Raw genomic sequence first — 25,375 nt, 5'->3', positions numbered from 1 at the left:
CGGCTTGGCGGGGAGCGGGATGTCGCTGGGGGCGATGCCAGGCGGGCCGCCTCTGATAGCCTCTAGGCTCTGGCGCGCTTCCCCGCGCCGGCGGGCGTGGGATCCCGGCTGATCCAGTCCGGGTTTTGCGGCGGAGCGGGCGGGCTGCGCGTGCGGCGGCTTCAAATGTCGCGGTAGGCAGCAGCAGGCTGAAGGGATCATGGTGCAGTACGAGCTGTGGGCCGCGCTGCCTGGGGCCTCCGGGGTCGCTCTGGCCTGCTGCTTCGTGGCGGCGGCCGTGGCCCTGCGCTGGTCCGGGCGCCGGACGGCGCGGGGCGCGGTGGTCCGGGCGCGACAGAGGCAGCAAGCGGGCCTGGAGAACATGGACAGGGCGGCGCAGCGCTTCCGGCTCCAGGTGACTGCCGGAGCGTAATGGGATGGGCGCGGCCTGAGGGTACTCGCAGCGGCACTTTCAGCCGCCGGACCCGCCGAGGGACAGGGGATGGGGCGGGCAGAGCAGATGTGTAACTCTCCAGAATCTCTCCTTGCCCTAAGATATTCCGCACTTTCTGAGCCAGGTAGAGCACGGGGGAAGAAAGGAAACGGTAGTGTCAAGGCAGGTGGTGGAAGGCCTTTCCCTCACTGGGTCAAAGAGGAGTTTTGCTTTGTGCCAAAGAATCTCAGGATTGCTGCCTATTGGAATGCGAAAACGCAAGCGTGACAACCAGTGGGATGCCAGGGGTTGAGGACTTTGGAATCGCAGAGTGTAATGGCCAAGGGGATCTGGAGAGCTTAGAGTTTTTGGGTTTTTTTGTTTTTTTTTTTTTTTGAGACGGAGTCTCGCTCTGACTCCCAGGCAAGAGTGCAGTGGTGCGATCTCGGCTCACTGCAACCTCCGCCTCCCGGGTGCAAGCGATTCTTGCTGCCTCAGCATCCCCAGTAGCTGGGATTACAGGGGCCCGCCACTACGCCTGGCTAATTTTTGCATTTTTAGTAGAGACTGGGTTTCACCATGTTGGCCAGGCTGATCTCAAACGCCTGACCTCAGTTGATACACCTGCCTCGGCCTCCCAAAGTGCTGGGCGTGAGCCACCGCGCCTGGCCGAGTTCAAGCTTCTTGATTTGTGCATTTGGATCCTAAGAGGGAGCCAGAAAGAAACCTGCCAAGTGCACAGGGAGATCTTGGCAAAGCCAGGCTAGAAGGGAAGTCTCTCTGGCTCCTGCTGTGGTGTCCAACCCCTGGCAAGCCCTTTCCATGAGCAGGTTTAGTTCCAGCCCTCCGTGGGTGGTCTGTCAACAAGCTTTTCTTCTCCCTGCGCTGCCTTTGGATCACCTCAGTATGTGGGTTTGGAGGCGTGGAAGGGCCTGGCTGAGGGTTTGGAAGACGTGGCTTGAAGAGGGGCTTTTCCTCTGGGTGTGTGAAACACTGACCCCAGTTAAAGCCTTCTTATGTGCTGAGAGAGGGAGGGCTTGCTGTATCTGTGGGACCTGACAGGTGGGAAGGCTTTCCAGGTTGGGAACCGCAGGATTCAAGAGGGTGTGCCTGGGTGGGAGACAGAAAGAGTCACAGAAAATTGTGTTCAGCAGATGTTCCGCAAGTGATTTTTGAGTTGGGGCAGAGCTGGAACTAGAACCTAGGTGCCCGCTGCACTCTTCAGCCACACTTTCATGGAGAGGAACAGGAGAGAGATATGAGGAAGGCACCTTGCATGCCAGCCCAGGGTGTAGCCTTGCATGTTGAAGGGGGCCAGCCCCTCCACACCTGTGGGTATTTCTCTCAGGTGGGACGAGAGACTGAGAAAAGAAATAAGACACAGAGACAAAGTATAGAGAAAGAACAGTGGGCCCAGGGGACCAGCGCTCAGTATAGGGAGGACCCGCGCCAGCACTGGTCTCTGAGTTCCGTCAGTATTTATTGATCACTATCTCTACCATCTCGGTGAGGGGGTTGTGGCAGGACTATAGGGTAATGGTGGGGAAAGGGTCAACAGGAAAACATGTGAGCAAAGGACTCTGTGTCATAAGTTTAAGGAAAGGTGCTGTGCCTTGATGTGTATGTAGGCCAGATTTATGTTTGACTTTATACAAGCATCTCAGTGCAGTAAACAGCAGTATTGTCACCAGCATGTCTCACCTCCAGCCATAAGGTGGTTTTCTCCTATCTCAGTAAATAGAACGTAGGATCGGGTTTTACACTGACACATTCCATTCCCAGGGATGAGCAGGAGACAGATGCCTTCCTCTTATCTCAACTGCAAAGAGGCCTTCCTCTTTCACTGATCCTCCTCAGCACAGACCCTTTATGGGTATCGGGCTGGGGTATGGTCAGGTCTTTCCCTTCCCACAAGGCCGTATCTCAGGCTGTCTCAGTGGGGAGAAACCTTGGAGAATACCCAGGCTTTCTTGGGCAGAGGTCCCTGCGGCCTTCCGCAGTGCATTGTGCCCCTGGGTACTCAAGACTGGAGAATGGCGATGACTTTTTACCAAGCATACTGCCTGCAAACACATTTTTAACAAAGCACATCCTGCACAGCCCTAATTAAACCTTGAGTCAACACAGCACATGTTTCTGCGAGCATAGGGTTGGGGCTAGGTTTACAGATTACCAGCATCTCAAGGCAGAAGAATTTCTCTTAGTACAGAACAAAATGGAATTTCTTATGTCTACTTCTTTTTACATAGACACAGTAACAGTCTGATCTCTCTTTTCCCCACACATGTGTTGCGGTTTTGGCTGGCTGTAATGTATGAATTTACTCCAAACCATCCCTGGGGCCAAGATATCTCATATTTATTTAGTAAGATAAAAAATATGTCTGGTTCCAGCCTCCACTCACCAAGCTGGCTGAAAAGTCCACCATCAGTCAGTTTTTAGGGTTTCTTCCTTCCAGAGTGGGAGGGCCCTGGTGGTCAACCCAAATTGGCCATCTCCCCTACACAAGCACAGGTTCTTCACTGTCTAGTTGCCCTCTCTGGCTGGGCGCTGGAGGTCCTCCTTAGAGATCCTCCTGTTTATCCCTGGCTCTGTGCAGCCAGCTGAGTTCTGCCAGCTCCAAGAGCAGCGTGGGCAGCACTAGCAGGGATCTGCTCACAGTTCTTGCCTGCAGAACTCCCCTCCTGGTTGCAAGGAATCCACCTGGCTGGCAGGGGTGTGGGATGGTAGCAGGATGGGTCTTCCTGCACTTCGGCTCCAAACAGCAGCATCTATATGGTTTTCCTCTGGAGCAACTGCTCTTCATTATTTTTACGAACAGATTATTCCAGGACAGAAGTTTTGGCTCTGAAAGCTTGGCTCTTTCAGGAGGAGAAGAGGGAAATTACCTTTCAGGTTTCCAGTGATTGTGGTTTTGAGTAATCAGCAAAGGGGTGGGGTCCTGATTGACAATAGCTTTGTAGGCTTTGGGGGGGAGTAGGATTTTTTTTTTGGTTTTTTTTATTTTTGTTTTTTGTTTTTGAGATGGGGTCTTGCTCTGTCGCCCAGGCTGGAGTGCAATGGTGCGATCTCGGCTTACTGCAAGCTCTGCCTCCCAGGTTCAAGCGATTCTCCTGCCTCAGCCTCCCGAGTAGCTGGGATTACAGGCGCCTGCCACCATGCCCGGCTAATTTTTGCATTTTTAGTAGAGACGGGGCTTCACCATGTTGGCCATGGCTGGCCTCGACCTCCTGACCTCAGGTGATCCGCCCGCCTCGGCCTCCCAAAGTGCTGGGATTATAGGCATGAGCCACCGCGCCTGTCCAATGCCTGGCTAATTTCTGTAGTTTTAGTACAAACGGTTTCATCATGTTGGCCAGGCTAGTCTTGAACTCTTTTTTTTTTTTTTTTTTTTTTGAGATGAAGTCTCACTTTGTTGCCCCAGCTGGAGTGCACTGGTGCAATCTCGGCTCACTGCAACCTCCACCTCCCGGGTTCAAGCAATTCTCCTGCCTCAGCCTCCCTAGTAGCTGGGGTTACAGGTGCCTGCCACCATGCCCGGCTAATTTTTGTATTTTTTAGTAGAGATGGGATTTCACCATGTTGGCCAGGCTGGTCTTGAACTCGTGACCTCAGGTGATCTCCCTGCCTTGGCTTCCCAAAGTGTTGGGATAACAGATGTGAGCCACCTCACCCGGCCAGGACGTGGGAGTTTTAGCTGAACCCAGCCCAGGCTTGGGAACAGCTCTTTCCCCCGCCTCTCCTCCCTTCTGCCTACAACTCCTAAGGCACCCTTCTGTTTGGCTCTGGAGTCCTTGAATGATGGGCAGGTAGGATCTGTGACTGTCTGGGCAACCTTTCTTCTGGGGCTCTTAGCCCAGCCCTGAATCACAAGGGGGCACCTGAGATAAGCAGGGCTCCAGCAGGCCCTGGGAGAACACAGCGATTTGTAGTAAAGCTCCTGTCTGATAGATTCTGGACAAAGCGATTTGGCAACCAAGATTCTTTTTTTTTTTTTTTTTTTGAGTCAGAGTCTTGCTCTGTTGCCCAGGCTGGAGTGTAGTGGCTCAATCTTGGCTCACTGCAACCTCCGCCTCCCGGGTTCAAGTGATTCTCCTGCCTCAGCCTCCTGGAGTAGCTAGGACTACAGGTGCCTGCCACCACATCCAGCTAATTTTTGCATTTTTGGTAGAGACAGGGTTTCGCCATGTTGGCCAGGCTGGTCTCGAACTCCTGACCTCAGGTGATCCGCCTGCCTCGGCCTCCCAAAGTGCTGGGATTACAGGTGTGAGCCACCACTCCCGGATTCTTAGCTGTGTCCAAGGAGGACACAGCTGGATGAAGGGGTACCTAAACACCTTCTGAATTTTCACAAAATAGTTCACCTCTCTCTAAACTCTTGAACAAATCTAGAGAAAAATGTGTTTCTGGTAATTCTGTTGACGCTTCACCCATTTTTTTCCCACCCTGCCCCCTGAATAAGTTTTGATATCTTTTCTAGACCGAAGAGAAGGACCACCATCAATAGAATAGTATAGCTGGGAGAGACATCACAGAACACCTATTTATGCCCTTATGCCTTTGTACATGCAGTTTTGTTTTACCCTGAATGGTTTTTCCTACATCTCTTACAACCCGCTTATCAATCCCACTGGCATTGTGGTTCAGAAGGAGAAAACAAAACAGATGGAGGAGGGGCAATGCCTCCTAAGTGATTGGTAGAGTATCCCTCTCTTGAAAAATTGTGCATGCAGGTGGCCACAGGTTTAGATGTTACCTGTATACTATACTTCCCTGCATTCTCCGCAAAATCAGGTTTCCGCATGTTCACTGATTGGTCTCCTGGAGGTGCAGACTTACTTTGGTGTCTAGGAGAAAATGTCTCAGCTGCCTGACACTAGTTGAAGATTTAAAAATAGCTGTTAGCAGCTGTGTCATTAACTGTCAACAGGCAAGAACATAGGAAAGAATGAAAATGTGTGCTGAGCGTGAAGGGGAGCACGTTGCTAGCTGCTAGCTGCCGTGCACAGGCACTCTGTGGGCACCTTGTAGCGAGGTCGGGGGAGTTGGTGACCGGACTGTCAGGTGGCAGTTATTCCAGGGTGGTGAATGCTCTGCTGATTTCGATGTCCTTCTCCATACTCTTAGGCATTTTTTAAAATACAATGAACCTGTATTTATATAATGAGAACAAAAATAAAGCAAAATTTGATTTTCATTGTGAGATGGGAAAGGCAAGATGCAGTACTGTGTGTATAGTATAATTCCTTTGTGCAAAAAAGAATATATATAGACAACTGTTGACATGGTGGGTTTTTCATAAATATTTTCTTTTCCTGTAAGAGTACACCAGAAACTGTTAATTATAGTTTTCCTTTATAGAGGAGGGACTGTGCAAGGGGAACCAGGGGTGGAGGGAATGCTCACTTTTCATTTTGTATACCTTTAAAGAATATATCAAGAGGATTATCTGGTGTGTTTGGGGAGAAGTCTTGAACCCATTTTTTTCTTCTTTGTAGCTCCTTGTGTTAGAAAAAAAATCCAAAGTAAGTACTATATCAGTTCAATGAATTCAGGGAAATGCTCCTGACACTGAGGACATCAGGGGGCAGAGGCTGTGGCATGTGCCCGGAGAGGGCAGGTGCCAGGCTCTGGGGTGTGGGGGGTGGGAGGGGGCAGTGGTGCCTGGGTGGGGAGAGGTGCACATGAGTCTGAGAGGACCACAGCTTGGAAGCACCTCCTGGAATATGCTCTGGAGCCTGTGGTGTGATGAGATGGGGATTTTAAGGGGAGAGGCAAGGCCAGGTTGGGTTTTGCACTGTCTGGCCCTAGCGGAAAGTGTGGGTTGGAGGGGCAGGACCTGGGCAGGGCAGCAGTTGGGTGGCCCCGTGTGACCCAGGAGACAAGGATGAGTCTGAGGCCCGGTGAGGGCCTTGGTAGAGGGGATGGAGAGGTGACCATTTTTCAGAGCTACTTAGCTTGGTGACTGGATGCAGGTGGTGGTGGGAAGGAGGAGCCAGAAAGACACCTGTTTCATTTCCTGAACACCTGGATGGATGGCGTGGCCTCCCCTGAGTACAGGGTACAGGATACACAAGGAGGAGCTGGTCGAAAGTCAGGCAGGTGATGAGCTTAGAGGAAGGACAGGGAAGGTGTACAGGTGACAGGAACAGCCCAGTGAGCTGGTTTGGGCTCCATTGCCTCGGGCTGGGTAGGGGATCTGGGGGATGTGGGATGAGTGGAGAGCCTGGAGTCAGAGGTGCTTAGGGGAGGAGTGGAAGCCAGGATAGGGGAGGAGGGTAAGAGGGGAGGGGAGGAGGGGAAGGGTAGAGGGGAGAAGGGAAAGCAAGGGGAGGTGAGGAAGGGAAGGGGAGAAGGGGAAGGAAGGGGAGGGGAGGAAGGGAAGGGAAGGGTAGAGGGGGAGGAGGGGAAGCCAGGGGAGGGGAGGAGGGAAAGGGTAGAGGGGAGGAGGGAAAACCAGGGGAGGGGAGGAGGGGAAATTGGGGAGGGAAGAGGGGGAAGTGGGGAGGGGAGGAGAGGGAAGCAGGCCAGGGGAGGAGGGGGAGTAGGGGGAGGGGAGTAGGGGGATTAGGGGGAGGGGAGGAGTAGAAGCAGGGTTGGAGGGGAAGCAGGAGGAATGGAAGCAGGAGGAGGGGAAGCCTTCTCCCAGAATCAGAGAGGGAAGAGAAGGTACCCAGAGCTCTGTCTCTCCCCACATCTGGCATCTTCTTATCCTTCAAATCACAGCTGAAATGTGGCTTCTTCAGATAGGCAGCCTTTAAGAACTGGAACACTCACTGTGAGGGTCCGCGGCTTCATTCTTGAAGTCAGTGAGACCAAGAACCCACCAATTCCGGACACAGAATGAATGTGTAAACCCTTCCTTTTGGGTGTGGCCTTCAGTCACAGACCCAGCCTCCCAAGATGGGGTCTTCTTGTTTTTGCCCTTCCCTACTAGAGGTTGGCAACCCCCTGAGTAGTGTTCAGAGCTGCTCTGTGGGTGTGGGGATGGCATGGGGTCAGGTGCAGGCAGATGGCTGGTGGGCAAGAAGGCACCTCTCTCTCAGCCTCAGTTTATCTGTGCAATGGGAATGGCAGTAAGACTTAATCAAAACATGGATGACATCAGCGTGGTGCTTGGCACACAGAAGGCAGCCACTGCTGGTGTATATTTGTAGTGGTTTAATCATCAGTCTGGAGCTAGGCACAGTAGCATGTGCCTGTAGTTCCAGCTACTCGGGAGGCTGAAGTGGGAGGATCGCTTGAGCCCAGGAGTTCAAGTCTAGCCTGGGCAACATGGCCAGACACTGTCTCTAAGGAAAAAAAAAAACCTACTTGGGCAGGTCGGCTCGCTGGGCACCCCTTCAACAAGCTTCTGGAGGAGACAGAGCTGCATTCTCTAGGGATGGCAAGGGCCTGCCCAGGCTGGGCCATGTCAGAGCTGCTGGGGCATGGGCCACTGGTGTCTGCTGGCCCATGAGACTTCGGCGAGTAGGGGACTGATCCGAGTTTGTCCCCCACAGAACCCAGACCTGGACTCAGAGGCGCTGCTAGCCCTGCCCCTGCCTCAGCTGGTGCAGAAGTTACACAGTAGAGAGCTGTCCCCTGAGGCCGTGCTCTTCACCTATGTGGGAAAGGTAAGGCCAGCCAAGGCCAGCCCCTCCCTTTCCCCTCCCTCTGTCCGCACAGGCTGTGGGGAAAACCTGGCCTGGAGTTAGTCCTGCTGGGGGCCATGGTGGGACCTACAGTGCCAGGGACTGCCAGGGAGGGAAGGAGCCAGAGCGTGTGCGTGTGTATATGTATGTGTGTATGAGACACTGAGCATGCTGTCTTAGCTAGTAACCTGGCTTTTAGCCCAGACTTCCCTCTCCCTCCCGCCTCCACCCCATCGGGCAACAAGTCTGGTCTGTTCCCTTCTTTTTTTTTTGAGATGGAGTTTTGCTCTTGTTGTTCAGGCTGGAGTGCAATGGCACAATCTTGGCGCACTGCAACCCCCACCTCCTGGGTTCAAGCAATTCTCCTGCCTCAGCCTCCCAAGTAGCTGGGATTACAGGCATGCACCACTACACCCGGCTAATGAAAAGAAAAAAAAAATTTTTTTTTTTTGAGATGGAGTCTCGCTCTGTTGCCCAGGCTGGAATGCAGTGGCACGATCTTGGCTCACTGCAGCCTCCACCTCCTGGGTTCAAGTGATTCTTCTGCCTCAGCCTCCTGAGTAGCTGGGAGTACAGGCACCTGCTAACACACCCAGCTAATTTTTGTATTTTTAGTAGAGATGGGATTTTACCATGTTGGTCAGGCTGGTCTGGAACTCCTGACCTCAAGTGATCCACCCGCCTCGGCCTCCCAAAGTGCTGGGGTTACAGCTGTGAGCCACTGCAGCTGGCCCCCAACTAATTTTTTGTATTTAGTAGAGACGGGGTTTCACCATGTTGATCAGGCTGGTCTCAAACTCCTGACCTCAGGTGATCCACCCGCCTCGGCCTTCCAAAGTGCTAGGATTACAGGCGTGAGCCACCATGCCCGACCCCTTCTTTTTTTTTGAGATGGGAGTCTCGCTCTGTCGCCCAGGCTGGAGTGCAGTGGCATGATCTTGGCTCACTACAACCTCCACCTCCCGGGTTCAAGTGATTCTCATACCTCAGCCTCCCGAGTAGCTGGGATTATAGACATGCACCCCCATGCTTGGCTAATTTTTGTATTTTTATTTGGCCGGGCTGGTCTGGAACTCCCAACCTCAGGTGATCCTCTGAAAGTGCTGGGATTACAGGCGTGAGCCACCGCGCCTGGCCTGTTCTCTTCTTTTACCCAGCCCTCTCCTGTCTCCATCCCCTTTGGCCACCCTGGCCCGCCACCACCATCTCCCGCCATGCCCAAGCACCAGCCTCCTGGTCAGGTGCCCTCTTGTGTCCCCAGCTCTTCAGGCCATCTCTTGTACTCCTCCTCTGTGTGTGGCATCACCTCTGGCCAAGGCCTTCTGGAGCTTGGGTGTCAGCAGCTCTGCACTGGCTTGGGTGGGGCTCCTTTACCTGGAAGGCTGTTTCCCTCTTCTTTGCCCCTGTCCGTGCCACGGGCTCCCCTGGCTGAGCCTTCGGGGCTCAGAGCAGGAGGCACCGTCTTCCATTCCCCACCTGAGGTAGGGTTTCCTCTTCCAGGCCTACTCTCATTCTAATAGCACATTTCTCATCACAGTGTCAGGCTTGTCTTCTCTATCTCTTTCCCATGGGGGGTCTTTGTGGACAGAGCTTGTCTCATTTGTCTTTGAACCTTAGTGCTCAACATGTTGCATTTCACGTAATAAATGCTCAAGAAATATGTTTGAAAAGAAAGGGAGGGAGGGAGGAAAGAAGGAGACAAATTGTGCTTTGAGTGTGGCCTGCATGATTTCTTGAAAGGGTGTGGGACAGTGAGTGTGACCCCTAGGCAGGTGAACTTATCTGGGTGCAGTGTATGTGACAACGCTGTGGGGGCTGCAGCTGAGGGAGCGAGCGCATGCTGGGCTGGTGTCACTGAGAGGGGGCACGTACATAGTCTCAGCAGATGGTCTTGCTTCTTCCCTGTCAATGTCCCTGAAAAGGCTCCTGCCCTTCCTAGTTAATCTAGTCTATCTGGTTAGATTAGCCTTCTCTGTTCCTGCCTCAGGTACCCCGGGGACAGATTTTGCACATGCCTGAATATGGCAACACAGCCCACCCTGTTTCCCCCAGATACTCCCCAGGAGCAGGAGTATTTACTGAAAGCTGCATCTCACTCTGCCCTCACCTTTCCTTCTGTAGGACCCTGTGTGGTGAGGTTTGAGCATTCTAGGCAGATTTCCACTATTAGCATGTTCTTCCCTTTTGTCAAGCTCCTACTCCACATGGCTTGATTATCAAATTCAAGATTTCCTGGGTAAGGGGAGGCTTGACTGGGCTACGTGTGGGGAAGGCGTGGGGTTGAGGAGAGACTGCTGGGCTCCGGGAGGCAGGAGTCTGGTCTAGTCCTGCTCTGTGGTTGCCCTTCAGTGTGACCAGTGACGGGGCGCTGCCCCTGTCTGGTTTCTGTCTGCCTCACTGGCAGAGATGTGGCTTGGGGGAGGTGAGGGAGTGGCCAGTGGTCATCTTCCTCCCAGCTCAGCCCCTACCTGGGGGGCACCTGAGGCCAGTATCTTGCTCCCTTGAGTGTCCCGGTTGTGCCCTGGTCCTGGTTGAAGGCCAGAGACAGCCAGGATGAGGCCTGGGCCAAATATCCCTAGTGAGGCAGATGCTGAGCCCTAGGTCATCCTCTGTGCCCCAGGCTCTGGGCCATGTTGCTGGTTACCCCTCTCCCTGGGTATACTTTAAAAGGCCAGTTCTACATGATGTATATTTCACCACAATTTCTTAAAAAGGCCAGCCTCCTTTTATCTTATGTCTACTTCCCCTTCCTCAGGCCTGGGAAGTGAACAAAGGGACCAACTGTGTGACCTCCTATCTGGCTGACTGTGAGACTCAGCTGTCTCAGGCCCCAAGGCAGGGCCTGCTCTATGGCGTCCCTGTGAGCCTCAAGGAGTGCTTCACCTACAAGGTATGCTCTGCCTCAGCGCCAGGCCTCCATCGTCCCCTCCATCCCTGCCAGCCTGCTCTGCATCTTGGGTCATTTTGGGCCCGTAGAGGAGGTATCAGGTCCAGAGGCCTTCCGAGGAGACACTGGTATACCTGTCTTGGCCTGTGTGACAGTTGTTGGAGTGGACCCTTGGCTGCCCACGGGCCCTGACTCACTCCCTTCTGGTGCCCATCCCTCCTCCCAGGGCCAGGACTCCACGCTGGGCTTGAGCCTGAATGAAGGGGTGCCGGCGGAGTGCGACAGCGTAGTGGTGCATGTGCTGAAGCTGCAGGGTGCCGTGCCCTTCGTGCACACCAATGTTCCACAGTCCATGTTCAGGTTGGGTCTTGGGGTGGGGCGGGGCGGGGCAGGGGCACCGGTCCCAGCATGGCACAGGCTGACCCATTCTTGCCTCCTCCAGCTATGACTGCAGTAACCCCCTCTTTGGCCAGACCGTGAACCCATGGAAGTCCTCCAAAAGCCCAGGGGGCTCCTCAGGGGGTGAAGGGGCCCTCATCGGGTCTGGAGGCTCCCCCCTGGGCTTAGGCACTGATATCGGAGGCAGCATCCGCTTCCCCTCCTCCTTCTGCGGCATCTGCGGCCTCAAGCCCACAGGGAACCGCCTCAGGTAAGGTGGGTGGAGGGCGCTTCTGGGCCCCTCGCTGTGTGACCTTGGCCTAGCTTCCAACCTCTCTGGGCTCCTGGCGGGGATTCGGTCTCCGGGGTTTTGCTGGGAGGAAGCATTACAGTACCACTGGCCGGGCGTGGGTCCTAGTTTCCAAAGCGGTGAGTGTTCAGAGCTGCTCTGTGGGTGTGGGGATGGCGGCGGGTGGCCATTTCCTGTTTCCAGCATCTTATGTTTCTTATCCAGCAAGAGTGGCCTGAAGGGCTGTGTCTATGGACAGGAGGCAGGTGAGGTCCGTGGTGCTCTCAGTGCCCCGAGGAGGGTGGGGGTCGGCCTGACCCGCTTCCGGCCGTGCTTCTCAGGTGGCAGGGCAGTGTCTGGCCCCCAGGCTGCTCTAGGTCTGGGTTCCTCCCTCCTTGTCTGCTTACCTCCCTCACCTCTCTGCCCCACAGTGCGTCTCTCCGTGGGCCCCATGGCCCGGGACGTGGAGAGCCTGGCACTGTGCCTGCGAGCCCTGCTGTGCGAGGACATGTTCCGCTTGGACCCCACTGTGCCTCCCTTGCCCTTCAGAGAAGAGGTGAGCAGGGCTGGGTGGGCATGAGTGTGGACCGCTGAACCCAGACAGCCACCCCAGGCCTTGTGGGCAGGCCTTGGAGCCCCTGTCTCCTGAGAACCGTCCCCCAGGCCTCTGAGGCCAGGGCGGGTTGCTCCTCCACAGACGGCCACCAGATGGAGCCCTTGCCTGCATTTGGAAATCCTCAGGCTTTTTTTTTTTCCTTTTCTTTCTTTCTTTCTTTCTTTTTTTTTTTTTTGAGACTGAGTCTCGCTCTGTCCCTCAGGCTGGAGTGCAGTGGCGCGATCTCGGCTCACCGCAAGCTCCGCCTCCCGGGTTCACGCCATTCTCCTGCCTCAGCCTCCCGAGTAGCTGGGACTACAGGCGCCCGCTACCACGCCTGGCTAATTTTTTTTGGTATTTTTTAGTAGAGACGGGGTTTCACCGTGTTAGCCAGGATGGTCTCGATCTCCTGACCTCGTGATCCACCCGCCTCGGCCTCCCAAAGTGCTGGGATTACAGGCTTGAGTCACCGCGCCGGCCGGAAATCCACAGGCTTTCAAAGGTGCCCAGCCTCTGCTGCTGGCACCAGGGATGCAGGAATCATTTCCCAGCCTGCTGACCTTCAGCAAACAGCAGCCTTTCTAACAGTATTCCTGTCCACATTTTGGGAGCAGCACGCCACGCTGCCTGCAGACCCCAGCTCATGTAGCCTGTTCCTGCCAGACTTGCTGCTACGTGAGCCAGGGTCTGCAAGCAGCGTGGTGTGCTGCTCCCCAAAATACCACTGCAGCAGCCTGTTGCTGAGACAGGCTGGGCTTGTTGCTTTCTGTGGCGAGGCAGCACTGTCTTGCAAAGCCTTAGGATCATCTCAGAGGGCAGGAAGGGTGGCTGAGATTTTGAAGTCTGGTTTAAGGTGGATCTTTCAACATGGGGGTTGGTTAAAATTGGTTTAAGTTGGTTAAGATTGGTTAAGATCCTTAATCCCCATGTTAAGGATTGGTGGGCACAGCAGGGTGTGGATTTTGAGGCGAGAGGTATCAACCGATGCTTCCTGTTGAAGAGTTGGAATGAATCGGAAGGTTATTTGTGTTATGTGTGTTATTTGGAGGAGGTGGGGGAGTGGCCAGCGGTCATCTTCCTCCCAGCTCATCCCCTACTGCGGGGCATCTGAGACCAGTATTTTGCTCTCTTGAGTGTTCTGGTTGTGCTCTGGTCCTGGTACTCTCTCTCTCTCTGTGTGTGTGCGTTGGGGTTGAAGGCCAGAAACAGCCAGGTTGAGGCTGGGGCCAGATGTCCCCAGTGAGGCAGGTGCTGGGCCCTAGGTCATCCTCTGTGCCCACTCCAACAGAGTGCAGGAGCTGTAAAGTTAGATTGGTGCAGACAGAGGAAGAGTGAAGTCACGTTAATGTAGACAGTAAGCTGTGTGACATAAGCCCCGTTTCTCAGCAGTCCAGCGATTGTCTATCTTGTACAGACCTCTTGCCCTCGCCCCAGCCAAGGTTGCCTTGGAAAGGCTGAGGGTTTGTGGACGGGAAGGAGAGTGGGCCTTGGTGTTTCTTGGGAGTGGGGCAGCAGGGCAGATCTGGGCTGGGTAGGGTGAACTCCCCCTCCCCAGGCAGAGGGAGATATTCTAACTGAACCCACGGGGATAGGCAGCCGTGAAGTCCTTCCTCGGAAGAGAGGAGGAGATGAGGTCCCTGTCTGGAAGTCTGGAACAGTTTATCATGAGAGCCAGGACAGGTGGTGGAGAGCCTCAGCTCAGAAGACAGGATGCCTGCATTCCAGACCTGTCTTGTCACTCTGCATTGGGTAGCTTTGGGCAAGTCCCAGTCCCACCTAATCTCCCTATTGAGACCTCAAGCCTCAGTTTCCTCATATGACCAGTAGGAATCCTTATCCTTGCTCTGCCCACCTGAATCACTGTGAAGGTGTTTTATGAAAGGGTCAGATGCAGAAGGGGCTGGCCTCGCTGACTGTAGCCTCGCAGCTGTGTCTGGGGCTGAGTAGTTTCTCTGATCTCTAGGGGTCCTGCCTAGGGCTGTCTTCTCCTGACCTGCCCCTGTCCCCTGTGTTTTCCCTCCAGGTCTACACCAGCTCTCAGCCCCTGCGTGTGGGGTACTATGAGACTGACAACTATACCATGCCCTCCCCGGCCATGAGGCGGGCCGTGCTGGAGACCAAACAGAGCCTTGAGGCTGCGGGGCACACGGTATGACTGCAGGGTCCTGGAAGTACTGGCATCTCCTCCCCTCACGGGAAGCCTTCCTGGTACCCATGGCTACTCCATCCCTGGCATCCTGGCACTCTGACGGTGTTGTCGTCGGGGTGAACTGTGGCCCTGTGGGACAAGTATATAGAGGGCTGATCAAGAGTATTGGAGTGAGTGATTGATGGAGAACTTTAGCCCTGTGCTGTGTGATGTGTGAGCACTGCATGTGGGGAGGCTCTTCAGCTCTAAACAGTGGTGCACAGCTGTCCAGAGGCTCCCAGGGCCAGTGGGTTTTGGTCTGGTCATTACACAACTTTATGTGTGGCTCCAGACTTCTCTCATGCTGTGCATTCCACAGTGAGTTTTCATGGGTCAGTAAGGCTGCCTTTGTAGCTCTAGTGAGAGCTATCTTGTGGGCAGGGTTGGTCCAATCCATCCTCAGGGCCGCCCAGACAGCATGGGGATCATGAAGCCAGTTGTTAGGTCAGGAGGCCTTACACCCCTCTATCCCTGCAGCTGGTTCCCTTCTTGCCAAGCAACATACCCCATGCTCTGGAGACCCTGTCAACAGGTGGGCTCTTCAGTGATGGTGGCCACACCTTCCTACAGAACTTGTGAGTGATAGTGGGCTTTGGGGTCTTGGTGGGATCAGACAAGTAGGCAGACCTGGGGGAGCAGCAGGGTGTGGTGATGCCTGGATGGGCCTTAGCTGAATCCAACAAAGGCCTGAGCACTCTGGGCAGGGACCTCGCTGTCCCTCCAGCTGGGCACATTGAGCCTGGAGATCCCTTGCCAGGGTGCCAGCCCGAGGGTAGGCTGGGTTGAGTATCTGTGGCCTACCCCTGATCTGAGCTTGTTGTGAGGTAGGAGGTGGGCAGGAGGTTGCCTCTCTGTTTGGGAAGGATTTGGGCCAAGGGCAGGATCCAGACAGGAGGGTGGGGGTTTGGACTTGATGCTGTGACTCCAGGCTCTGTCTGACTTGAGCCAAGTCTTCTTTTTGAGCAGGACCTCAGCTTTCTCTCCTGTAAAGTGGGTGGGTTGGACCAGACTCCCTTTAAGGGACTTTGCAGAGCTCAGTTTTAGAGAAGTTCGTTCCTCTGGGATGCTTTTAGTCATTAAAGGTTGTCAGGGGCAGAGAACAGGCCTGCAAAGGTGCCTCCTGGTGACATGCCTCTGCTGGATGGACTGGAACCCTTCAGAACACAGTCCCCCTTCCTCCGCTTCACTGATGGAGAACTTGGCCCTGCAGCCTGGAGCTTGGCCCTGCAGCTTCACTCAGTCAAGGGCCCAGCCTGTCATGTTCCTTTCCTTCCCCTAGCAGCCAAGTATGGTCCAGGCTTCAGTGGAAGGGGTCACTCCTCACTCTGGCCCTGGGAATGAGTCCCCAGGATCAGCTGCCTGAGACCTTTCCCTGAGATCTTGAGCCAGAGATAGCCTCAGAGCCCTGCTTCATGGGCAGCCTACCCTCGATTTCCCCACCTGTGCCTCCAGGCTGTACCTCCCTAAGGGGAGGTACCCTCAGGGAGGCCTCATCAGGGAGATGTTGCCCTCAGTTCTTAGAGCTCTGAGCTGGGTTTGCTGGAGAGGGATACCCTGAGTCCTGCCTTGGGGAGCTCCCGTGGATGTGGGTTGCAGCCCAGGCATCCCAAAGGATCAGCAGAAACAAACGGCATGTTTGGAAGGAGGGAGCTGAGTCTGGTGAGGAGGAGGTGGACAGGATCCCTGCATAGAGAATGGGATTGCTGTGGGCCGGGCGAGCAAGCCGGGAAGGATGTGGGGATGGGAGTGCCTGGACCGAGCATTTTGTTTCCCAGCAAAGGTGATTTCTTGGACCCCTGCCTGGGGGACCTGGTCTCAATTCTGAAGCTTCCCCAATGGCTTAAAGGACTGCTGGCCTTCCTGGTGAAGCCTCTGGTGAGGGCACAAGGAGTGGAGGGGCTAGGATGGCTGGGGGGGAACCTAGGGCCTCCTATCGCATGATCCCCCATGGCCTCCCTCAGCCTCTCTTGGTTTGGGCAGGCATGGCCTCCTCTTCTCTCCAGTCCCCACCCAGACTGCTCTCCTCCTCTGTCCCCTGCGATCTTCAGCCAACCCGCATGCTGAAAGGGGTGCCGACCTGGGCCCTGGGGGGAGGCATGGAGGGGAGGGGTCCCCAGTGGCTTGGCCTGAAGAAGGTTGACGTCTGCCGTGGCCCAGAGCTGAGTCACCGACCCTGCGTCTGTCCTGTGCAGCTCCCAAGGCTGTCAGCTTTCCTCAGCAACATGAAGTCTCGGTGAGGGTTCTTCTGTGTCTAGCTGCCGGCCCCTGCCTGTCCTGATCCGAGTCTGGGTCTGGGTAGTTTCTGACAGGAAAGGACTTGAGGGAAGTAGCCTCTGAGGCTGGAAGTGGCCCAGGCAGGGGGGCAACCTTTGTGGCCTTCAGATGGGACTTTGAAGTTGTCTTGGCAAGGTCCAGTTCTGGCTGGAGAGCAAAGGCCTGAGGGGGACAAGAGGATGGGGGAGTTGGAGGGGAGGAGGTTGACCTGGCTGGGGCATGAGTGGAAAGGACCAGGAAGTGGGGGTTGGCCTGGGCCGAGGGTGGGGCACCCAGGAGAGATGCTGCTGTTAGAGATCTGAGCTGACCTGAGCTGCGCCAGGCCCTACTTGCCCCTTAGTGGCTTGGGCTGGAAAAGCAGGGCATAAACCTCCCCGTTTCATGCCCTGACGTCCCATGGACTCACTCCTTCCCTCACCAGCAGGCTTCAGGACTGGCAGCAGCTATGGCCTCTCCCGTGTCCTGAGGGTAGCGTGGAATCGGGCCTGGGCTAGTCCTGGCTCTGCTGTGGAGTCACCAAGTGCCAGCCTGTGCCCCTCTGGGGCCTGATTTTCTCATCCAGACAGTAGGGGTTTGAACTTCCCTCTCAGAGCTCCCATGGGTTTGTGAAGGGTCCACGGAGGGGTGAGATCTAGAGGGTTGGCCGTAGGGGTCTGATGTTGCTGATCTCCGTGGCTGTGACCATCATGGCTGGTGACCACACTCCTTCTGCCCAGGTCGGCTGGAAAACTCTGGGAACTGCAGCACGAGATCGAGGTGAGGCCAGAGCCTCTGGATTGGAGCAGGGTGGTGGGGGGAGGGTGGAGTTGGACAGGGTACCCACTAGCAGTGTCTCGTGGCCACTGCCCCCATGGGGCTCCTAGACTGGCCTGTCATCCCCCTTCCACTCCCTGGACCACCACTTGGGCCCAGCTCTCTGACCCTTACTTGCCTAGATGCCCATCCTTTGAGGCTGGGTCAGCCCCAGGCTCCTGTCCTGGCCGCCTTTTTGCCCCTCTGGAGCTGCCTTTGTGTGGCTCTGCCTCAGCGGGAAGAGGCGTATCCACAATTCATTCTGGAGGCAGAACGAGTGATGCCCTCTGAGAGGCAGCACTGCCTGCCCGGAGGACCTGTGTCCCACTGTGGCTCTGTTCAGATCCAGGGGCAGGTGCTGGGGCCAGAGCCACCCCAGCCACAGTCCCTGAGTTAAAGAGCCTGGGGTGGGCTAGGTCTGAGTGCTTTCACCTGGTGTGCTGTGTCCTCCGCAGGTGTACCGCAAAACCGTGATTGCCCAGTGGAGGGCGCTGGACCTGGATGTGGTGCTGACCCCCATGCTGGGCCCTGCTCTGGACTTGAATGCCCCAGGCAGGGCCACAGGTGAGGCCCGACACCCTGCCTGTCCCTTCTGTGAATCTGGCCATGTGCCCTGCAGGGCTGCGAGGAAATGGAAGAAGAGCCCTCTGGGAGGACCCTGCCCTCTCGGGGCCCACAGTCTGGCTGACTGGAGACATGGGAGTCATGTGGGTTGCCCTGGCAGGGATTGATTTTCCTGTCATCAGCACTATTCAAGTTGGGGATCTTGAGTTACAGAATCTAGTTTGGGGAGGTGATGGTTTGAAGTCCAGGTGGGATTTAGATAAATCAAGAAAATAGGGGCCAGGGCGGTGGCTCACACCTATAATCCGAGCACTTTGGGAGGCTGAGGCTGGAGGATCACTTGAGCCCAGGAGCTCAAGAGCAGTCCAGGCAACATAGTGAGGCTCCTGTTGCTACAAAAAATAGAAAAATTAGCCGGGTGTGGTTGCATGTTCCTGTAGTCCTGGCTACTCGGGGGGCTGAGGCAGGAGGATTGCTTGAGCCCAGGAGGTCAAGGCTGCAGTGAGTTATGATCACACCACTGCACTCCAGCCTAGGTGACAGAGTGAGACTGTCTCAAAAAAAGGAAAAGGAAAAGAAAACAGGAACAGCATTCCCAGTGGAGAAAGTACATGGGCAAAGGCATGGGGCAAACATCAGTGGGTTGTCCAGCCTGGCCCTGAAATCTGAATTCCTGGGCTTTGTCACTCAGACCTCAGTCCTGGGAGAGAGGCTTTCTCTGGCTGTAGACACAGGGTGCCATTTCATATGAGGTTTGACTCAGGCCCGGAGTTGGCACTGAAGATTCTCAGGGCCTGCTGCAGCTGCCTGTAATGTGTTCCAGGGGCCGTCAGCTACACTATGCTGTACAACTGCCTAGACTTCCCTGCAGGGGTGGTGCCTGTCACCACGGTGACTGCTGAGGACGAGGCCCAGATGGAACATTACAGGGGCTACTTTGGGGATATCTGGGACAAGATGCTGCAGAAGGTGAGGACTGGCCTGCCCCTCAACTGGACTCACTCCCCACCCTGACTCTGGCCGCTGTGGAGGAAACAGTACCAGCACTGCGGGTTTGCCAGCCTTTCTTAAGCAAGACCTGAAGGACTATGGCCTGGCCCTACTTTGTGGCCTCTCTCTAGCTGGGTGCTTCCTGGGACTGGGGGTGGGGAGTCCTGCCTCGCTAACCCTATCCTGATGCCTGTATCCCCTATAGGGCATGAAGAAGAGTGTGGGGCTGCCAGTGGCCGTGCAGTGTGTGGCTCTGCCCTGGCAAGAAGAGTTGTGTCTGCGGTTCATGCGGGAGGTGGAGCGACTGATGACCCCTGAAAAGCAGTCATCCTGATGGCTCTGGCTCCGGAAGACCTGAGACTCACACTCTCTGCAGCCCAGCCTAGTCAGGGCACAGCTGCCCTGCTGCCACAGCAAGGAAATGTCCTGCATGGGGCAGAGGCTTCCGTGTCCTCTCCCCCAACCCCCTGCAAGAAGCGCCGACTCCCTGAGTCTGGACCTCCATCCCTGCTCTGGTCCCCTCTCTTCGTCCTGATCCCTCCACCCCCATGTGGCAGCCCATGGGTATGACATAGGCCAAGGCCCAACTAACAGTCAAGAAACAGCTCCTCGTCTGTGTGGTTTCTGGGCGTCATCGTGAGGGTGGGGGTTGGAGCCTGTTGAGAGCAGGGCTGGCTTGACCGTGCATACCCAGGCTCCAGCCATGCCAGTCTCCTGCTCCACAACCTCCCCTGGTGCCCATCACCCACAGGAGGGGTGCAGGCTTGTATCCCCCAGCACTTCGGCCGTGCCCCTCCTCTCTCACCTACACTAAGCCCTGCTCTGCTGGACACTGCCCTTGGTCTCCTTCCTTCCTCTGCTTCTTTCCCTGCCTAGAAAGCTCTTTCTGTTCCTCTGCTTTCTATCCTTTGAGACCTGACTCAGATCCTTCTCTCCTCCAGGAGGCCTTTCCTCCTCCCTCTGGGCCCTGGAGTATATGGGCTATTTCTTCCCAGTCTGCCCTGTGTGGTGGGCATTGGTGGGTGTGTCTGCCTGCCTTAGCACACTGGCTTTCCTTGACGGCAGGGAACCCATTGCCACATCTCTGTCTTCTGTGGCCAGCACAGGGCAGCAGGGGAAGCACTGAGTTGGGTTGCAGAGAGTCCGAAGTGCTGGCCCTGAGCTGCTGCTGTTTGGGAGAGGAGCCCATGGGCCTGGGGAGGCCGACATGAGACAAGGTGACCTGGTAGAGTGTGCTCTCAGGGCTGGCCAAGGCCTGGATTGCCCTGGGAAGGTTTCCTGAAGGAGGTGGACGTGTGTTGAATCTAGAAGTTTTCCAGAGACTGAGCTAGGGGTTGAGGACATCTCAGAGAGAAGGGACAGTATGCCCAAAGATCAGGGTGGGTTTGCTAAATGGCAGGCATGTTGAATGGGCACAGGGGAAGCAGAGATATAGGTGAGGACAGATCAAGGTGGACTTGGGCAGCCAGGTCAGGAACTTGAGTTCTGTCTCAAGGACAGTGGGACTCTGGAAAGATCATAGCTCGGCCTGAGGACTAGACTCGTGGGGCAAAACCTGTAGAAGGGTAAAGAAGCTGCTCCATGATCCCTAATTTGGGGAGAGGGGCATAAAGCCTGAACCTTGGCCCAGGGGTAAAGAGGGGCCCTTTGGGAATTGACAGGATGGAGGTGAGCTGTCTCAGCTTGTCTGCTATCCACCTCTTACTGGACTATGTCACCTGGCTGGTAGAAAGGTGGCATCTGTAGCCGACCCTAGGAGTTTCCTTCTTTTTTTTTTTTTCTAGCAGAGTTTCGCTCTTGTTGCTCAGGCTGGTGTGCAATGGTGTGATCTCGGCTCACTGCAACTCCGCCTCCTGGGTTCAAGCAATTTTCCACCTCTTGGGTTCAAGTGATTCTCCTGCCTCAGCCTCCTGAGCAGCTGGGATTACAGGCATGCGCCACCATGCCTGGCTAATTTTGTATTTTTAGTAGAGACGGAGTTTCTCCATGTTGGTCAGACTGGTCTTGAACTCCCAACCTCAGGTGATCCACCCACCTCGGCCTCCCAAAGTGCTGGGATTACAGGTGAAAGCCACCATGCCCGGCTGACCCTAGGAGTTTCTTAACCCCATTAGCCCAGTTGCTTTGCTCTTCCCTGGCCCCAGCCCTAATTCTCCTGCTGGCTGGAGATGTTTCAGAGCCTGAGCCCTCTAGGTAGGGCAGGTCCACGGCTCCTACCTGTCTGTCTCAGATTCTTTCTAGAAGAGTTGCCTTCCCAAGACTTCCTTCTCCACCCTGGTTTTCATACTCCTCCAGAAGTGCTTTGCCCTCCAGGTCGCCACACCCATTGGCGCCTGCACTATCTCCCAGTGCCATCCCTGCCTCTGTGGGGCCATTTTCAGGGCAGAAGTGAGGTCCCAACCTACATGGGGACACCCAGATTGGGACATCTAGGTAGATGCCGCACTTTGCCCTGATTTCTTGTAACCACTGCTGTAATTTTGCCTTTTTCATAAAACCACTACCATCTGCCCCAGCTTCCTCCTCCTGCCCCATTTCTCTCTTTCAGTTACCGATATCCTTTTGCCTTCAGACATGAGGCTGCAGAGTGGAGGTGCCTTCACTGGTTCATTGATTCAGCCCTTGGAGCCTCAGCATGGCCATGTCCAGACCTCAGCTGACCTGAGTCAAGCCTGGGCTTCTGGGGACGTGGACATTGACACAAACACATCTGTTCCTCCTGTGATTAGGGCTGGGGGACAGGATAGACAAGGGGTCAAATGCTGCCAAGGGGAGGGGGAAGTGGTCACTGAGGCTAGTACATGGCCACTGTGTTTCATCTCCACCACCACGCTCTAGTCCAAGCCACCTCCCTCATCTGGACGCTGCAGTGACTTCCCTTCTGGGCTCCCTGCTTTCAACCCTGGCTGCCCTCTAATCCATTCTCCACACAGAGCTGGAATGATCTTTTAAAAGTATAAATCAGGCTAGGCGCAGTGGCTCATGCCTGTAATCCTCGCACTTTGGGAGGCTGAGGCGGGTGGATCACCGAGGTCAGGAGCTCCAGACTAGCCTGGCCAACATGGCGAAACCCTGTCTCTACTAAAAGTACAAAAAGTCTTGACAGGCATGGTGGCGTGCATCTGTAGTCCCAGCTACTGAGGAGGCTTGGAACGTGGCTCCAATGTCACCTTCCCTGCTCACCCATTTATAAAACGGCCTCCTTTGTTTCTTTTTTTTTTTTTGAGACGGAGTCTAGTTCTGTTGCCAGGCTGGAGTGCAGTGGCGCGATCTCAGCTTACTGCAACCTCCACCTCCTGGGTTCAAGCGATTCTCCTGCCTCAGCCTCCTGAATAGCTGGGATTATAGGCAAGCGACACCACGCCCAGGTAGTTTTTTTTTTTTTTTTGAGATAGAGTCTTGCTCTGTTGCCCAGGCTGGAGTGCAGTGGCGCGATCTTGGCTCGCTGCAACCTCCCTCTGCCTCCCGGGTTCAAGCGATTCTATTGCCTCAGCCTCCTGAGTAGATTGAATTACAGGCACACGCCACCATGCCCAAGCTAATTTTTGTATTTTTAGTAGAGACAGGGTTTCACCATGTCAACCAGGATGGTCTTGATCTCCTTACCTCGTGATCCGCCCGCCTCGGCCTCTCAAAGTGCTGGGATTACAGGTATGAGCCACCACGCCCGGCCTTGGTTTCTTGATTATCTCAAGCTGGGCCCTGCTTCAGAGCTTTCATGTTAGCTCTTCTCTCTGCTTGGAACACGCAGCTCCAATGTCACCTTCCCTGCTCACCCATTTATAAAATGGCCTCCCTTGTTACTCTCTTTTCTTTTTTCTTTTTTTTTTTCTGAGACGGAGTCTTGCTCTGTTACCCAGGCTGGAGTGCAGTGGCGTGATTTTGGCTCACTGCAACCTCTGCCTCCCGGATTCAACCAATTCTCCTGCCCCAGCCTCCCAAGTAGCTGGGATTACAGGTGTCTGCCACCATACTCAGCGAATTTTTGTATTTTTAGTTGGGACGGGGTTTCAACATGTTGGCCGGGCTGGTCTTGAGCTTGTGATCTGCCTGCCTGGGCCTCCCAAAGTGCTGGGATTACAGGGGTAAGCCACTGCACCCGAGCCCTTGTTTCTTTCTTTTCTTTTCTTTTTTTTTTTTTTGTTTTTTTGACAGAGTCTCACTCTGTCACCCAGGCTGGAGTGCAGTGGCACAATTTCAGCTCACTGCAACTTCCGCCTCCTGGGTTCAAGCGATTCTCCTGCCTCAGCCTCCTGAGTAGCTGGTATTACAGGCGTGTGCCACCACGCCCAGCTAATTTTTATATTTTAGTAGAGATGGGGTTTCACCATGTTGGTCAGGCTGGCCTCGAACTCCTGACCTCATGATCTGCCTGCCTGGGCCTTACAGGCGTGAGCCACCACGCCCTGCCCCTTGTTACTTTCTAACAGGTTACCCTTTGTTCTTTTTTTTTTTTTTTTTTTGTTAAGACGGAGTTTTGCTCTTGTTGCCCAGGCTGGAGTGTAATGGCAGGATCTTGGCTCACTGCAAACTCTGCCTCCTGGGTTCAAGCAATTCTCCTGCCTCAGCCTCCCAAGTAGCTGGGATTACAGGCATGCGCCACCATGCCCAGCTAATTTTGTATTTTTAGTAGAGACGGGGTTTCTCCATGTTGGTCAGGCTGGTCTCGAACTCCCGACCTCAGGTGATCCACCCTCCTGGGCCTCCCAAAGTGCTGGGATTACAGGTGTGAGCCACCGTGCCTGGCCACCCTTTGTTCTTTGTAGCATTATCACTCTCTGAGCTCTTTTACGTTTTTTTGTCTCCTCCACTAAACCATAAGCTTCCTGAGAGCTGTGCTTTGTCTTGTTCATCACTTGTTCTTGGCTTGGAGGATGGTGCTCCACAAATTCTGGGATGATAAAGTGTGGCTGTGTGAGGGGCCAGGCACTGTGCTGGGTGCTGGCAGTGACAAATGAGGCAGCCCTGGCCCCTGTCCTCGTGGAGCTCACATTCTGGAGGGATTTGTTGAATGAACAGAAGGGGGACAGAGAGTTGTGCTAATGAAGACCTCTAAATATTTAATGTCTGGAGTGATAACATGACTTTTGATCCGGAAAAAAGGGGAAAGAGAATTCTAGACCACATTTACTGAGTACCTACTATGAGCCATCTACTTTCTGGGCACTTTACAGTCATGCCATTTAATCCTCTGTGAACCCTATGATAGGCATTTTTGCCCCCCTTTTACAGAAAGTTTACGTATCTTGCCCAGGGTCCCACAGCTAGAAGTTGGGGGCTTGGAACCAAAAGCTAGGCCAGTCTTTGTCAGCAACTGCATGAGGTCTTTCTGTTGATGCCAAGCCCCAGTGAGTACGATGGCCAGAAGAGTGAGAGCACAAATCAGCCTCCTCCTCATACCTCCCTGACCACCAGTGTGCTGGTGGCTACTGCCTGTTTTCATGGCCTTTCCCCTTCTCACCGGGTCCACTGCCACAGCTTCTTTTTTTTTTTTTTTTTTTTTTCGAGACGGAGTTTCGCTCTTGTTGCGCAGGCTGGAGTGCAATGGCGAGATCTCAGCTCACTGCAACCTCTGCCTACAGGATTCAAGTGATTCTCCTGCCTCAGCCTCCCGAGTATCTGGGATTACAGGTGTGTGCCACCATGCCCAGCTAATTTTGTATTTTTAGTAGAGATGGGATTTCTCCATGTTAGTCAGGCTGGTCTTGAACTCCTGACCTCAGGTGATCTGCCTGCTTTGGCCTCCCAAAGTGCTGGGATTACAGGCGTGAGCCACTGTGCCCGGCCTGCCACAGCTTTTTGCCTCGCTTCCCTGGGCTCCAGACTGGACATCTCCAACAGTCTTTCACATGGCAGTTAGGCAACCTCATGCTTAAAATCTTTGGACTCACTTGTGCCAAGTCCAGAAGCCTTGTTATGACCTGCAAGGCCATGCTTAACCTGACCCTGCAGCTGGCCCCTGCGGCCTCATCTCCTGCCCTTCCTCAGTGCTCACAGCCCGGCCACATGGCCTGCAGGTAATGTTCAGAACACCGAGTGATCTCCCGCCTCTGCGCCCTTTGCTCTTGGTGCTTGCTGTGCCTGGAGTATTGTTCCTGGGGTCTCCACCTAAAGACCACCTACTCGTCCAAGGTGAGGGCAATTGCTCTTCCAACTCTGTCAGGCTGTGTTGAAAGAGCTTCTTTGTGCTTCTGCACGTGGTCGAAAGCAAGGTCTGTGTATTAATAGAACCCAACATCTGTTAGGCTGTGGAGTTGAATACCCATTATCTCATTTGGAAAGTGGGCATTACTATTTCCATTTAAAAAATTTATTTATTTATTTATTTTTTGAGACAGAGTCTCTCTCTGTCGCCCAGGCTGGAGTTCAATG

At 54.6% G+C, this 25,375-nt stretch overlaps 2 protein-coding genes across 3 annotated transcripts in view; both read left to right on the top strand.

The window, feature by feature from the left end:
- NSUN4 (NOP2/Sun RNA methyltransferase 4) overlaps positions 1-10,821 on the top strand; it is a 67,863-nt gene extending 57,042 nt beyond the window's left edge. The window contains exons 8-9 of one of the 2 annotated variants that reach the window (XR_010146711.1): positions 7,915-8,028; positions 10,802-10,821. The gene's annotated coding sequence lies outside the window, so the exon portion shown is untranslated. Of the gene's footprint in view, positions 1-7,914; positions 8,029-10,801 lie in introns of those variants that run through there. The other variant, XM_054666634.2, reaches the window with a different exon arrangement.
- Positions 125-19,607, top strand: FAAH (fatty acid amide hydrolase). The gene is made up of 15 exons (XM_001161208.4): positions 125-394; positions 7,915-8,028; positions 10,802-10,936; positions 11,160-11,293; positions 11,376-11,582; positions 11,826-11,866; positions 12,032-12,156; positions 14,219-14,344; positions 14,861-14,958; positions 16,159-16,258; positions 16,576-16,616; positions 17,374-17,413; positions 17,905-18,013; positions 18,837-18,982; positions 19,209-19,607. The coding sequence occupies exons 1-15, from the start codon at positions 200-202 to the stop codon at positions 19,335-19,337; spliced, it is 1,740 nt and encodes a 579-aa protein (XP_001161208.1). The 5' UTR covers positions 125-199; the 3' UTR covers positions 19,338-19,607.
- Positions 19,608-25,375: the final 5,768 nt, after the last annotated feature.

This window comes from Pan troglodytes, chromosome 1 (assembly GCF_028858775.2).
Source record: "Pan troglodytes isolate AG18354 chromosome 1, NHGRI_mPanTro3-v2.0_pri, whole genome shotgun sequence".
Taxonomy (NCBI): domain Eukaryota; kingdom Metazoa; phylum Chordata; class Mammalia; order Primates; family Hominidae; genus Pan; species Pan troglodytes.
This window is presented reverse-complemented; position numbering and strand designations above follow the sequence as displayed.

Coding starts and splice junctions, on each gene's coding strand:
- FAAH (XM_001161208.4), top strand. CDS start 200: ATGGTGCAGTACGAGCTGTGGGCCGCGCTGCCTGGGGCCTCCGGGGTC. Junction 14,345..14,860: donor TTGAGGCTGCGGGGCACACG/GTATGACTGCAG, acceptor CTATCCCTGCAG/CTGGTTCCCTTCTTGCCAAG. Junction 17,414..17,904: donor AACTGCAGCACGAGATCGAG/GTGAGGCCAGAG, acceptor TGTCCTCCGCAG/GTGTACCGCAAAACCGTGAT.